Raw genomic sequence first — 15,017 nt, forward strand, 5'->3', positions numbered from 1 at the left:
ACAAAGATTCGCGGCAATATTACCTTGGCTCACTCGCTCAACCTATGGAAATTGTTGCTAGCATTCAGGATGAGAAAACTCTTTATTGAGAAAATGCACAAGGACACGAGTAAAGCAGTAGTGTGCATAATTATTTCGTTAATAAACGTTAATAACTAATAAACGTTATCACGAAGCCTTGATACAAAGAAACAAAGTGCAGATGGTCACAAGCCAGCAAGAATGAAGCAATAAACGGAGACGAAATGATATGATACCCAATATCTTAACGACCAGCAATAGCATACTGTGTAATAAGCATAAGCTTTAAGTCTCCAAATTCACCTTTCTGCAATACATTCCTAACAATTCTGGACGAAATTATTTGAGCAGGAAACAGTTTATGTAAGCAACTTTTTCATAAAATGCAAGATTTCACTATAACAGTCAATATATCCGCAGATCACCCGACGGCAGTCTTGCATTTTTTTTTTTCTATTAACGCCCTTGCTATCATCAAGAGCGTTCCCCATTGGTTTTCCATGGCAGTCTTAACTGGTCGATGCGATCGATGGAAACAATTAAAACAAAAAGATTTTGCTACATGTGAGAAGATTGGACCGTTACCTTCAATATTTCCATAATAGTCTTACAATTTTCCAATTTTGTATTTTTTATCCCAGAATGTTCGACATGGTCGACCAGGAAGCAGGTGTATGCAGGTGTTGATAAAGATATGAAAACCTACAATCACGCCCTATGACCGACATGCTTAGCTTGGGGGGATCTAAGGAGGGCGGGATCGAGCTAGTGACAGACCACCCTAAGGAATTTTGCATATAAAAACGGCATTGGTCATAATATTTTTAAAGTAAAAATTAAGTAAAGCCATATCAATACAGTCATTTATATAGCGTGTTCTGGAATTAAACGCATGCCGTAGAATGCTTCTCTCAGCTAAACTGGCGAAATGTTCGAGCTGAAATTTAGCACAGAAATGGCGTTTGTTTGGTAGAAATGTTTTATGCTACATTTGTTCCGGGTACTCTCCTGAATTGATAAAAAAGTAGGATATTTGCATCATCTGCGGCGACGGGGAAACAAAACACTGAGCGATTGCACCGGTGGCTTCATCTCGTTTGTCGGCTGTAGAAATTCGGCAAAGAAGGGTGGTGGGGTGTTTTGCGGGAGGTTTGAAGACGCTTTTTCAAGTGCTTTATCAATGATCGCAAAGAACTTACTTTTACCAAAACTCCCCTAAATTTCAAGTCTTTCGTGCACAAGCGTCTTCAAACCTCTCGCAAAACACCCCCCTCCTTTGCTAAATGTCCACGGCTGACAAACGAGATGGCGCCACTGGCGCAATCGCTCAGATAACGGTTTGTTTTGTTTCGTTGTCACCGTAGACGATGCGAATATTCGGCTTTTTTTGATCGATTCAGGTAAGTACCCTAAACAAGTCTAGCATAAAACGATTCTGCCGATCAAATGCCTTTTTGTGCGAAATTTGAGCTCGAACAATTCAACATTTTAGCTGAAAGAAGCATTCTTTGGTGCGCGTTTAATTGCGGAACAGTATGCATTATTATGATACTACATCATGCAATTGAGTGTAATAATTGCGTTGATTATTACTGTAATGTAAGCAGTGTATAAGCGCATTGTGTGTATTTTTTAATGCATTTTGGAGTTGAAGTTAATTACTTCTTGAGAATACATTGTTGCAATCACAATGACATCCATGGAAATCCCACGGTGAGTTGTGAATCTGTTGCGGTTTAATTTCTGAGAACCAAGGGGATCACGCACAGGACAAGAAAGCATGAGCAAAAGCGAGCACATAAAATAATAAGCCGGTGCAAAAGGCCATGTTTCCTTAACTTCATAGCAAGGTTTCTGCACTTACCGGAAACATTACCAGAAGCGATTCTTTGGTGCGGAAATCGATGCGCAAAGTACAATGCCAGAAAAAGAGACCAGGGCTATACCTTCGTGAGGTACACCGTCAAGATTGCTATTAGGCTTTTCATATTTCAATCTGCTTGGGCATGCTTGGACGCTTGTTTGTTCTTCTGGAAGTAGGACTCCTGCAGAGCCTTGCGAAGGTCTTTGCCGTTATCCGTCTGTGGAATGCTTTCCAGGAACTCTACCCCCCCATGCAGATGCTGGTGCAATGACAGCTGGCCTGGAACGGAAGACGAAGAGCACCTGTTGAAGCAAACAGCGATCACGTTTTTTGTACCCAGCCATGTCAGTACGGTGTCGCAACCACGAAGGCCATTGCACTGGAGCGCGTTTTTGTGTCGGGAATCAAGACGATGAAAAATTTACGGGGGCGCTCAATTACCATTACGCGATGACTTTACGTTAGCTATAGGGCTTCTCCTTGTTTTGCATTGCTTCTCTTTTATTTCTCATCATATTTTCTTACACACTTTGCAATGCACATTTCTTTGCTCGTGACAGGCTCCTTGCTCAACTTCGCTGTACACCGCTGAGAAACTTTGCTGTGCTCTTCGCTGAGGCATTCGTAGTTCTTCCCGTGGCAGCCACCTTCTGGCCTCCGCTCCTCTCCTGTACAACTGGAGAGGGTGTTTCTGTCTCCACTTAGTCTCCTGCCAACCGCTGCAGGTGGCAAGTGGCCGCCGCCGGAAGCCGCACAATTTCCTTCATGGCGGCGCTTCTAATGCTTAGAGCATTAATAAAATATGATTGTGCGACCGTAAAAAGCGAGCCTTAATGTCGAATGTAACTCGAGAGGAGTACACCCAGCAACTTTACTTTCTTCTTACTTAGTCCTGCACAAGATTTCGCCCCAATCGTGACTTCGCATCAAAGCTACCGAAAATCATTCTTGTACTTCCTCTCAGTAGAAACTACGCATTCAATTTTCTGAGTTAGACGCCGTGATCGTAAAGATGCGAACTGTTTAGTGCAATAACCTCATGCCTCTTTGTTTGCATATTTCATAATTTTTTGTTCGATGGTGGATTCGAACGTGTCAACAAAGGTTGACAGAGCAGTCTGTGAAAAAGCTCAGGAGCCTCTGCGCCAGCGATGAAAATTTAATTTAGTCCACACTTACTCTGTATGCTGCTGCTGAAAAAAAAAGAGAGATTTATTTCACGTCAGGATAACAGCTACGCTTCAGTGGAATTCGTGAGTGGATAGGTAGGCTCTCGCTTCTCACTTCAGTCTTGCCTCAGGGGTGATTTTCAATTCTTCCTGAAATATTGTCCCTCCTTAACATGAATGAGCGTCCAAATTTTGCGCGTTTAAGCACTTTAAATACAGCGCCGAGTAAGAATTGTTTCATCGTTAGAGAAACCTCCGTTTGTTCGAGTTCAAGTTCATTGTCAGTGAATACAATGCACCAGAGTATGTATTACAGAAAGAGGTCCCGAAGCGGCAAGCTGTAGTGGGACCTCTTGTAAGGAAGTCGATGTGCATGTAAACATTAGTTATGCAATGATTAAACATCAGTTACAGCTAAAGAACAAACGATAACCGCAATAACAATAACTAAACATCAATACAACAACAGCAAAAACGTTTAAAACCACAGCAATAATAACCAAGCAAGAAAATAACACATAATGATGTTCTTTGTTAGAGAAAAAAAAAGAGATCTGGTTACAAATGAAAGAACGTAACGACCGTTTGAATGAAGTAATAAGAGACGATGAGCATTTAGCGGGGATAGGTAGTCTGTTCCAGTGGTTAATTGCTGCAAATATAACTGTCTGTTTACCGTAGTTAGTTCGTGCTTTTGGCAGTAGAAAGTTGTTGTGTAGAGAAAATCGCGTGATATGAGATTATTTGGGGGAGTTTTACCGATAATATAAAGCAAATTACTATTAAAGATGAACTGAACTGCAGTGATTCCCATGTTAAATTTGATTAGAAAATTAATCAGAAGAATCAGAAGACGAATATAGAATTTAAAAGTGGAGTGACGTGAGCATTATAATGACTATTGTGATGAATCGAACAGCTTGATTATGTAAGTGTTCTAGAGGAGATGAGTCTGTTACGTAAGGCCCCAGGAACTAATACAGTAACTGAGATGACTGTGGATGAAGACATAATAAAGCATAATTAGCGGTAGGGCGTCTTTCGTGCACAGACACAGAGGCCGTCTCTTCTTAGTTAAACTATCAAGCGTCCGGAGCTTGCCTCGTTTTCACATTTTTGCTTGACATCTATAACATGCAGTAACAACACACTTCGAGAGAGCCCGTGCCATAGATCTCGAGAACGCACATCGAACTTCGCCTTATGATGTCTCTTGGGTGCACGGAGCTAGCCCATTGTGTATAGTTAGGGACTTCATATACTGCAGCTACCGATTACACCCCAAACATTCCCTGCGGCACGGACTAAAAAATTATGGAGACACCTACCCGCTACGAGCGCTTTCAGCCTGGCGGCCACCTCAACTTCCTCGGCGGCTCCTGCGCGATGGTCGAGCACGACAAAAGCGCGAGCGGCCTCACCGAACTCCGGGTGTGGCACCCCGGCCACTACCACGTGTCGCACGCCGGGGTCTGTGGCCAGCAGTTCCTCGAGTTCAGAGGGCGCCACCTGCTGGCCCATGCACTTGAAGAGCTCCTTAATACGGCCGCAGACGAAGAAGCGGCCGTCCGGCACGTAAAACCCCACGTCGCCTGCGATCAATGCGTTCTGATCGGTGAGCCCAGCATGACAGCGTCTTGCAAGACGATGGCACGATGCTTAAGCCTAAAAGCTATTTCTTGCCCCTGCCTTTGAGTGCCGTGTCCCTTCGTCGCTTACGTTCAAGAAGTTTTTTTTTTTGTTTCTACTGACTCTCTTCAGGGGGCTCACTCCAAATGCTCGTTGCTAACATGCGAGCTACCGAGACGGCAATCTACCGGCACCTGTGGCAGCGCGAAGACGAGGGTGCAAACGCACAGTTGAGAGCGAGGGCACGAGGGACGTCAAAATTCGTGACTTCGTGTCTTCGGACGCTGTTGGACGCCACAAAAGGCTTCTTGTATACCTTTGCTGGTGTAAAAAAAAAAAAACAGAATATGGCCTGGATTGAATATGGCCTTTGGTGTCTGATGATTGACACTTCAAGCAATAATATCAAAAACCGCAAAAAGAAGAGGCGAAAACAGCATTGCTTATCTTCATACTCCGAAATTCTGGAGAAGCTAATTTTTTCAACGTGCAGTTACGCAGTTTTTCTCGAATATCGTAAGCGCTCACCATAGCATTCAATGTATCCGCCGATCTCCTCTCGAGACGCTTGTTGTTTTCTGCTATTAATGATCAAAAATGTACCTATTGGTTTTCTACGACAGCCTTAACTAGTTAGCTCGAGGCGAGCTTTAAAACTGCGAGAACTTTAAAAGTAAGATTCTGCTACGCATGGGAATAATAGACCATTCCCACCAGTATGTTTATAATAGTATCTTAAGACATTCTACAGCTGCCTCAGAATTAAAAGTGATGTCCAAGAAAGGTGGACTTGTATGCTATCAGAAAACATAAGCCACATAATTTCTGTGACGAGCGGGCCATCGTTGAAGCTGGCCTCTTGTTTTAGGGCGGATCACAGCTTCTCACAGGTGGTTAAGTATTGCTGATATAGTAACCCTTCGAGGACCACTCAATTTATAATTAAAAGCAGTATCAATTAAGACCAGCCTTTTTATACTTCTCCCATGCGGTGTCTCATACCCGTTTTAACAAAGGATGTTTGGTTCATGAATGGTATGCACATCTTCACTGTTTCTCAGGCTCCCTTTCCAAAAGCTCAAAACACGGGAAGTTCAACTACTAGAAGACATCAAAACACCACCGTAGGCTTTTTCTCTAAATATAACTCATTCGTGAACCTGTCTTCAAGGCTGCATCAATAAGATTGGTTACAATACTCAGGGATGGCAAATCCTTTCAGAATTATTGAGCTACGTGCTACGACACGCTTATAGCAGCAATAAAATAAACGTCCCACCTGTGCGAATAAATCCGTCTTCCCAAGCGCGAGCAGTGTCTTCCGGTCGGCCGAGATAACCCTTGAATGTACTCGCACCTCTCACGCAGATTTCTCCCTTTTCGAGCGGTCCGAGGGTTTTCCGAGTGTCTAGATCCACCACCTTAAAAAGCAGAAGAAACCAAAACATATAAAAGGTATTCTAGGAGACTGACTTCACTTTTATCACATGTGGTGCGCAACCGATAAACAACTATGCTTGTGCTTGCTCTTCAGTGTGTGCCCACGATACTGGCCTAAAGGTGCGAAGGGCATGGGCAGGTTTAATGTGCAACACGTCATTGAAAATATATATGCCTATATCTAGCGAGCATGAAGCTATGGCAAAAGAAACAGTTTCTCTAAGGCGGCGGTGTAGCGGCAGCGGTGATGACCAAGCCGGCATGCTTGCGGAGACGGAAGTCACGTCACGGATTCACGAGGAAGGTGTGGCCTGCGCACTTCGGCTTAGTAAAAACACCCCCGTAAACTGTCACCGCAATCTGCTTGTAAGTGAGCAAACTATAATATGCAAGTGAGAATACGGGCTGGGAGTGTGTCTGCGCGTATATATAATTGGAGCGCAGCGGCACGGTGGATCTAGCGCCGGTACCCGCGGCTCGGCACGCATCTCTTAGTGTGCGCTCATTTAGGCCACTTGGCTGTTGAGGCACACTCAAATAAACATATCTATCATATCTATCTATCTATCTCTCTGCAGTACGCCCGCTCGAATAGCCAGCTGCAAATGTTGTTAGTCCCCCGTGACTGACAAGCAGATTGTTCTCATTATTTAAATGTTGCGGGTCTGCTTTACAGGTACAGTAAAGCAAATATTTTTGCTATGGCCGCGATGGCCAAAACGACGCGCTTGTTGAGGTGAAGACAGATCTCGGAGGAGAAGCTGCGACAAACTGGAAACAGCCTGTAGAGGCCTGATTGGCTAATCACGGGGGGACTTCCGGATAACGAGGGAAGTTATCTGTTGGTGCAGGTCCGAGCGACGAAGCAAGCGACACGGCAAAAATGTTTCGCGCGACAGCTCCTTCGCATTCGCGTGAGTTTTCGCGTACATGGATCAGCCTCAAAGGCGGACCTTAAATGTCCCCCCGCTTTGCCGGACGGGGGGGGGGGGGGTTATCCCACACTAGTTGACCGTAGTGTTCCTGCGCAAATAAACGCGCGCCCTAGAATGTTTCACCCAGCTAAACGGGCGCATTGTTCGAGCTCAAATTTCGCACAGAAATGGCATTTGATCGGTAGAATTGTTTTATACCACGTTTGTTTGGGGTACTTGCCTGATTCGAGCAGAAGTCGGATATCCACATCGTCTGCGGCGACGACGAAGGGAATTAAGCCGCTCTGTCAGCGATCGCACCGATGGCGCCACCTCATTTGGCGGCCGTAGAGATTCGGCAAGGGACGTGTGGTCGGGTTGTTTTGCGAAAGGTTTGAAGGCGCTTTTTCAACTGCTTTATCGATTATCACAATAAACGTAGTTTGGCCAAAACTGAACTAAATTTCAAGTCTTTGGTGAAGGAGAGTCTTAAAACATCCCTCAAAACACCCCCCTCTGTCGAATCTTCACGGTCGGCAAACGAGATGGCGCCACCGGTGCGATCGCTGACAGAACGGCTTGATTTCCTTCGTCATCGCCGCAGACGTTCCGAATATGCGACTTTTGTAGCGAGAGCTACATTACCCGCAGTCTCGCCGTTTCGCTGTGGGCCTTCGGCGCCACTTGTGCGCATGTGCGAGGAGCCGAGCGACGTCACAGCCGCGCAGCTGGTGCGCCGCGCGCATTCCGCACGCCTCTGGCCGAGAGGGACCGCCGAGTGACGTCACAGCTGCCGGCGCCGCGCACCGACGCCGCTCACCTCCGACCGAATGGCCCCATGTTACTTTATGGATCCCCAGACCGTCTTTCTGACAGTCAATAAAGTTGAATAACACGTGCAGCCTTCACCACATGTCTCGTCTTTAATGTCTAACACGTAGCCATGACGATAAGCAGAACAACTAGACGTAACCAGGGATATACCGTACCTCTAGCTATGTATATCCTTGCGTAGCTGAGCTAAGCCACTGCCATTTTAGAGCGCAGCTCTTTGGCGTCCGTTCCTGGGTTTCGCGTCGTCGTCGGCGTTGTCGTCGGCCTCGTAACCAGCTCCGCCCCCCTTTCATCCCCCCAGCGCTAGCAGCGACCGACTGATACCGCTGGATGCCGCTGACGCCGCTAGAGAGTCAAGATAACGTGATTGCATAGAACACCGTCGCCGCCATGCAGAAAGAGGAGGAAAGGTCCCCCCCCTGTTCTTGTGTGGCGGATAGGGTGCTCTTCAGTTGCCGACGCGCCGGTTATTTCACGTAGGCCCCGGCACGTCGACGAATACGTGACCACCTTCCCACGGCTAGACCTGGTTCTTAGCGCTGCGGAAGCGAGGGTATCATATTGTTTGTGTCGGCATCGGCGGCGTTGTCCCTGAAACCAACTCCGCAGCTGGGGTTGACTCACTATCGAAAAGGTGAAACAGCTTATTTGCTGCGCTCAAATTTCGCATTAGGAAGTAACGTAATCGTCGGTAATTTTTTTTTGATCGATTCAGGCAAGTAACCCAAACATATGTAGCATGTGTACATATGTAACATATGTAGCGATTATCATGACTCCACTTGCGATAGTCGCCTGCAACGTCCCATCGCAGGCCTACCTTCTTTAGGAAGCGTCGTCTCACGGAAGCTGTAGCCAGGCAAGTCCACAGCAAGTGTTTTTCGTCACACTGGTCTCGCGCAGCACCACAATGGGGACACTTGTCAGTCACTTCGAAACGTTTGTCACGCCACCGACGACCCACAGAAGGAGTCAGAGCAGCTCCTGCCCGAATCCGGCGCACATATACCTCCGCCTCCCGACTGAGACTCCGGGGGAGAGGGTACGAACACGGAGGAATTAGAGCGCGTGTTCGCTGACGCAAAGCCTGTTTCTCGGAAACATAGGACAGGAACGGATCTGGGGGAAGAGGGGAAGGTGGCGGGATGTCTGATGTGTCAAGGTATGTCATTGCATCCACATGAATATTATGCGGATCCTGGGCATGGCCGCGAATCCATTGTATACGCACAGGACAGGGGTAGTTTGTCCAGAGTTGGTGAATGGATTGTGTAACTTGGAATGTGCACCGGACAGCCTTAACCTGCTTAACCTGTCGGTGCAAAATGTGAGCAATGTCGAAAGTGGGAACGAGTGGAAGGGAAGCAATTGAATTGTGTATCGCTTGAAGCTCCATAATTGAAGCACTGCTACATTCACGGAAATAGATATGAGGACGTAATCGTGGGAACGTCCCGAGTATAGGGGGCACTGTGCACTCTTTAGAGGCCAATGGCGACACTTATTTGGTGGTCACTTAGCTAGCGATTTACGCAGGATAATGTAAACAGCGTCAATTTTTTTTCTCCTTGACGCTATATGCCACTGACGACCGTTACGAACAAAGTGCGAAATGGCGGTACGCCCAGAGTGCTTCTGGAAAGTTGCAACCAGAACGCCTCTACCCTTTTCCCAAGTGATAGCTTCCGTACCATTGTTGCCGCTTGATCAGCAACGGAGAGTCGTAAATGTGACGCAAAAGAACACATGATCTTGGAGCGGAAGCGGCAGCAGAAACCTGTAGAGGTGGAGGCCGGAGCCAAGTCTGCCTAACTGTGTGGAGTATCGCCACTAAATGGTCGGATGGTTCTGGGGGCTTCCCCGTCACGGCCGCTTGGCTGGCGGTAGGCACACTTTTTCGAGTTTTTGTCTGAATCATGGCCACAAGGGCGCCTTGTCTCTCGCCTCATGCTGACGCGTATGCTCTCCTGATGTGGCCAGTTTCCAGACTGTAGACTGCCGAGTGACGAGGCAAAACTACAAAAGCCCTCCGCAGCTACCCGTTCATTCGAATGTGTTCCACGACTGATATCATTTCGCACGGTGTAGCATGGGGTGCTCCAGGGGTCTGTAGCGAACCCGCCTGGGAGATCCCTTAGTGAAGGGCTCTCAAAATGTCTGCGAGAGCAGCATTGCGCAGTTTTTGCAGCGATGTAGTTAAAAAAAAAATGAAAGGCAAACTCTTAATTCGCAGAAAAGGCGCACTCACCTTCATTTCTGTGAACGCCACAGGCTGCCCGACGCTCTTGAAATCACCGTGCCCAGGAGCGGAATATGTAACGATTCCAGTCAACTCTGTCATGCCGTAAGCTGCAGAAGAAAGATCAGTCAGCAGCATGTACAAGCCGAGATAATCACAAGCATGGCTTGATCTCAAAAAGCTTGCTCTGGCTGGCAGAGGCATAACAGGAGGAACGGGGTATAACCTAGATTCGGCTGACCCCCATCCTTTGTCAAAATCTGATGAACCGTTTTTCGAAGGCCCGGTTTTCTCTCCGCTTGTCTTCTTCCAAGAGGACGTTTAAGGTTATGTGGTTCGGTTACTGCTAGCTGAGAACGAGAAAAAACGGATCTTTTAGGAGCTCAACATTAAACGGACACATTATTAGAATTCGCGCCCGCTTCGCACTTGTAACAGGCAGGGAGTGAGGAAAGAGATGGAGAGCTTCGAGAGGAAGCAATAGCTTGCATATATTAGTCTGAAAGAATAAATATTGGCGAAGAGTCAAACTATATGCCTGTTAAACATATCAACAGGTATTCCTAGCCGGTGTTCAGTCTTCAGCTCTTACTATTCACATGCTCGCATGTACGTTTTGATTTCAAAGCTGAACAATTAAACGATATTTTAAATTGACGAGGACTACCATTTCTTTCTCTTTTTCGGTGAAGTGAGCAATGTCGAAATTAAGCGTGATATCAACTTTTATTTGTATTAATCCTCACACCTGCATTAATGGAGGTCTAAACAATCAAATATAGGGCGTTATCATGGTCATGCTGCGAGGAATATTCAGATTTATGAATGTGAATCGTGGGCCGGTAACTAAGAAAATGGAGCTTGAAACTTAATGACATGGCGGAAGCAGTGAAATGCATGTTTAGTTGCAGCATTAAACGTGCGTAAATCGTTCTGGGCAGCAGCGCAGCACGGAAGGCGATGCCGACAAACCATGGCCGAAATCCACCATGTAGATTATTCCGTTTCTTTAGTAGTACGTAAGCAAGGCCGAAACAGTGTACTTCACTACTACGTGCACAAATTTTAGCTTTTCCTCACTGTTGTCTGTCCGTTAGTTTTAGCCGACAGTCCTCAAATTGCCGACAAAACGATAAGCAGTGATAAGACAAAGGGCCCGTTCGAAACTGGATAACTCCGGTTCCGCCGCCTCGTCCGGGAAAGCCATGCGCGAATGTGTCACTTTCACAACTAGTTTTTTTTTCTTTTTTGGTTAATTTAGCGTAGCTCTCATATGATTTTCTCAACGGCAGGAGAAACTGAAATAAGAAGCAGGAGCATGCGTGTCATATAAAAGTAAGCATCTTTAGTGCCATGAATTTTTTATTTTACGTTGTGGGGTCACGGTAAACAGTAGTAAACAGCTTAGTTGCGCCGCTTCCTACCACCCCGTCTCCCTGCTGCCTTGAGTGATTCTGTCAGTTTTTTATTTATTTATTTTTCTGTGGATAGAAAAAGCCGTGACCGGCTCTACGAGAAACTCAATGCGCATTATCGTCGATTTTGCAACAGTGCCTGCAATGATCCGTGCTCGTTTCAGGATCACCTGCAATTATTACAAATCTGTCTCACCATGCCCTTTTTTCATCGGTTTTTCGGTGATTTATGAAGCAAACAGCGAGTTTCCGCGCTCTGAGCTTCATGCATTAATAGCACGTACCGCTTGTCTTCGCGCCATTCTTGGTCTATCGGTTCTTTTCTTACCTAAAACTCATATTTTCCAGATGGCCAAACCGTTTTCCTTGCGCTTGGTTTTCCGCTAGTTTTTTTCTGCATGCCGAAGTTAAACCAAGAAATCTGAACGCGTACCTTGTATGACACCCTTCAGCCGGAGCTTCCTGGCTACACTTTGCAGTACAGGGCTTGGTGAAGTATTGCCCCCAACCATTAGTTTCGTAAGGGTGCTCGTATCTGTTTTGCCAAGAAGAGGGTGCGCATTCAACTTGCGGACGAACATTGGGAACAGCAGGATTGATGTTGCCTGTGTGAAAAATAGAAAGAAAAAAACTGAAAACGCGCGATTTTTTGTTAACCGCTATGAGTAGTGCGTTTTTAAAAACTTTTCTGCTGCTTCGGCTTCTTATTCATTTACTTGATACCGTCAATCCAACAGGGAGCATAACAGAGAGCTCATTTAGAAAGGACAATGGCATACTATTATAACAATTATCAATGATTCAAAGTGCGCGTTATTACATTGAATAAAGTTATACATCAGCAATATAAAAGTTAAGAACTAGAATGATGAGCATCTAAAAAGAGTTTGGCTGGACGAATTGTAATACCGCAAATTGCACAACTCTTAAAGTATCGAGCTTTAACTGATTATGTATGAGTTGGTACAGTCGCCGTCAAAAGTAAATGGAAGGCGACTTTGTCAAGAATATTTAATTTCTTTAAATCTAAAGCATAATGGTCCATGTTTGTTGGTGCACAATGCAATTCGCACAATCACGATTAGTCTGCACATATGTATTCAAGGATGCATATGTATTCAAGGATACATATGTATTCAAGGGTGCGCTAGTTTGGCTCGGTTTTGATGGGTCAGCTGCCCGGCGTGTTTGAGTAATTGTGTCAGTGAGTTGGTTAACCTGTGTTTGTTAAAATACATCTGAGCGCCTTTCTCCGTGATCCTTTAAGCTGTTTTAATCAGTTTGCTGTGAAAGGAAACCAAACGGCATCAGCGTACTCTATAGGAGTGGTCTGACGAATGTTTTGGTTGGTTTGGTTGGTTTATGGGGTTTAACGTCCCAAAGCGACTAAGGCTATGAGAGACGCCGTAGTGAAGGGCTCCGGAAATTTAGACCACCTGGGGTTCTTTAACGTGCACTAACATCGCACAGTACACGGGCCTCTAGAATTTCTCCTCCAAAGAAATTCAACCGCCGAGGCCGGGGTCGAACCCGCGTCTTTCGGGTCAGCAGCCGAGCACCATAACCACTGAGCCACCGCGGCGGCTGACGAATGTTTTGCACGCAAGTAATCACTAATCCAATCTAAAATGGGGCCAGTTCGTAAAGTTAGTTCAAGCTTCGTAATGAGTTTTGTGTGTGATACGCGGTCGAAGGCTTTTGAAAAATCTAAGGAAATGAGCTCCACTCGTGTCTGGTGATCAATAGCGATTCGTATATCATCCGTTAGTGCAATTAGTTGAGCATAGGTAAAATGTCCTTTAAGAAAGCCATGTTTAAAAAGTGTTGTTGTTATGGGCTTTAAGACGATGCGTTCAAGTGGCTTACATACTGTGCTAGTGTATATTTCGCTGCAGATTTCGATTTTTGACCTCGTCCTTGCGTGCTTGTTTGTTTGTTTCAATCCTAGTTTTTTCGGGGCATAAATATTACTTGCAACATTACTGCCATGGCTGAGCGACGAGCTATTCACACGGTGCGGCTGCAATAAGTTTTCCGTGGCCCCTGTGTTCCTAAAGGCCCTACGACCACTTGTACTTTGCTTTTGTATACATCCTGAATTTTAATTTTGTGCGTAAAAATTAGCAGGAGAAAAGTAACTGGCTCCAGTGATGTACATTTTGAATCAGTATTTGCACTCATTATCACTCGAGAGAATGTAAGGCCTGACATTTGGAATACTTAAAGGAACACTCAGGAACATTGAAAGTCTGATAATTCAGCCTTTCTTGGCTTTGTTGTTCCTTGTCCGGCAACAAAAGGTATGCTAGAGATTTGGATTCGAACTTGAATATGTTTTTCCCACCGATCTGATGTGAACTCGGGACTCTCTGATGATGCAATACGCGAAAAGTGATGTAAACGTGGACTCCATGATTGCTGGTTCCAAGCGGTGTGGCGCAGTACCAGCTGAAGTTAAAGCTACCGCTGGTAGGACGTTGAAGGCATCAATCAGCCGCTGCTACCGTCGCTTCGTTTACATTTGCACCAACATTACGATGGATCCCGTCCCCGATCCCTATACAACGAAGTTATCTCCGGCCTGCACTTCAGCGACCTCAGACCGACAGAACGCGCGATGCTTTTGACGGCTGAGGCGGCTGGACTGGCTGAATATAGAGAATGTCCGAGCACCGAGGAGTCAGTTTCGGCAGCAAGCCAAGCGACAGCGATGCAGCAGGCAACACTGGTACACCACCCAACCGGCAAATGCTACTGCGCTGCTGTGAATCGGCACGGCTGTTAGGGCAACCAACAACATCACATCGCCCGACCTTTTTCAGTGCAGCAGCCTTCATCTGCGTTGCTTGCACGGCGCTGTACTGCTGATCAAAATGAGACCGTCGGCGCAGTACGTACGCGTACCTTGGCTGTGAGCGGCGCTCGGGGAGCCACGAAGTAGCGTGCATTGCTCTTGCGTAGGGTAAACTGAGGTAAAAGGCAACAACAACAAAAAAAGCGCCGTCGATGCGTGCCAAGGCATGAAGTTTGTCCGAGCAGCACTTCAATGGGCACTTCGAGTTCGTCTGCTGCTCCGAAATCGTAAATCGAGGCACCTGAAAAACGAAATCACTTGGCCACGCAAAGTGCGTGACTGGCATGGCCGCGAAGCACCAAAACCATGGCCAAAACATAACCGAAACTCAACTGGAGACCCGTGGCGCCACCAAGAATAGGTTGTCTTTTGATTCCAACATTCAGTTTGTTTTTTACGCCTTCCTTGGGTGATAAAAGTGCACTAGTGGTTTCAAGACAAAACTTACTTCAATATCCAAACGCGCAACCTTCATGCACCTTTGTCAGCCTCAGAGATTCGAGTATTGTTTTGTGGCTATTTCGTCATTGCGCTTGTACAGGGTCGTCCACTCTTAGTTAGAATGCGCTAGTGCGTGACCGTGCTCTTTAGACGGTCACTGCGTCCGAAACGGCTGCGCTTCGAAACGAAGTGGCAGA

At 46.2% G+C, this 15,017-nt stretch overlaps 1 protein-coding gene across 1 annotated transcript in view; it reads right to left on the reverse strand.

The window, feature by feature from the left end:
- Positions 1-1,086: 1,086 nt before the first annotated feature.
- The window catches only part of LOC149352500 (luciferin 4-monooxygenase-like), a 35,424-nt gene continuing 21,493 nt past the window's right edge, over positions 1,087-15,017 (reverse strand). Inside the window, exons 6-10 of the mRNA XM_089577174.1 lie at positions 11,959-12,130; positions 10,120-10,220; positions 5,963-6,104; positions 4,383-4,646; positions 1,087-2,164 (exon numbers count right to left, since the gene is read on the reverse strand). Coding sequence (XP_089433300.1) covers positions 2,013-2,164; positions 4,383-4,646; positions 5,963-6,104; positions 10,120-10,220; positions 11,959-12,130 — 831 coding nt within the window. The 3' untranslated portion in view covers positions 1,087-2,012. The remainder of the gene's footprint in view (positions 2,165-4,382; positions 4,647-5,962; positions 6,105-10,119; positions 10,221-11,958; positions 12,131-15,017) is intronic.

Source organism: Amblyomma mixtum, chromosome 3, assembly GCF_055824585.1.
Source record: "Amblyomma mixtum isolate Tamu chromosome 3, ASM5582458v1, whole genome shotgun sequence".
NCBI lineage: Eukaryota > Metazoa > Arthropoda > Arachnida > Ixodida > Ixodidae > Amblyomma > Amblyomma mixtum.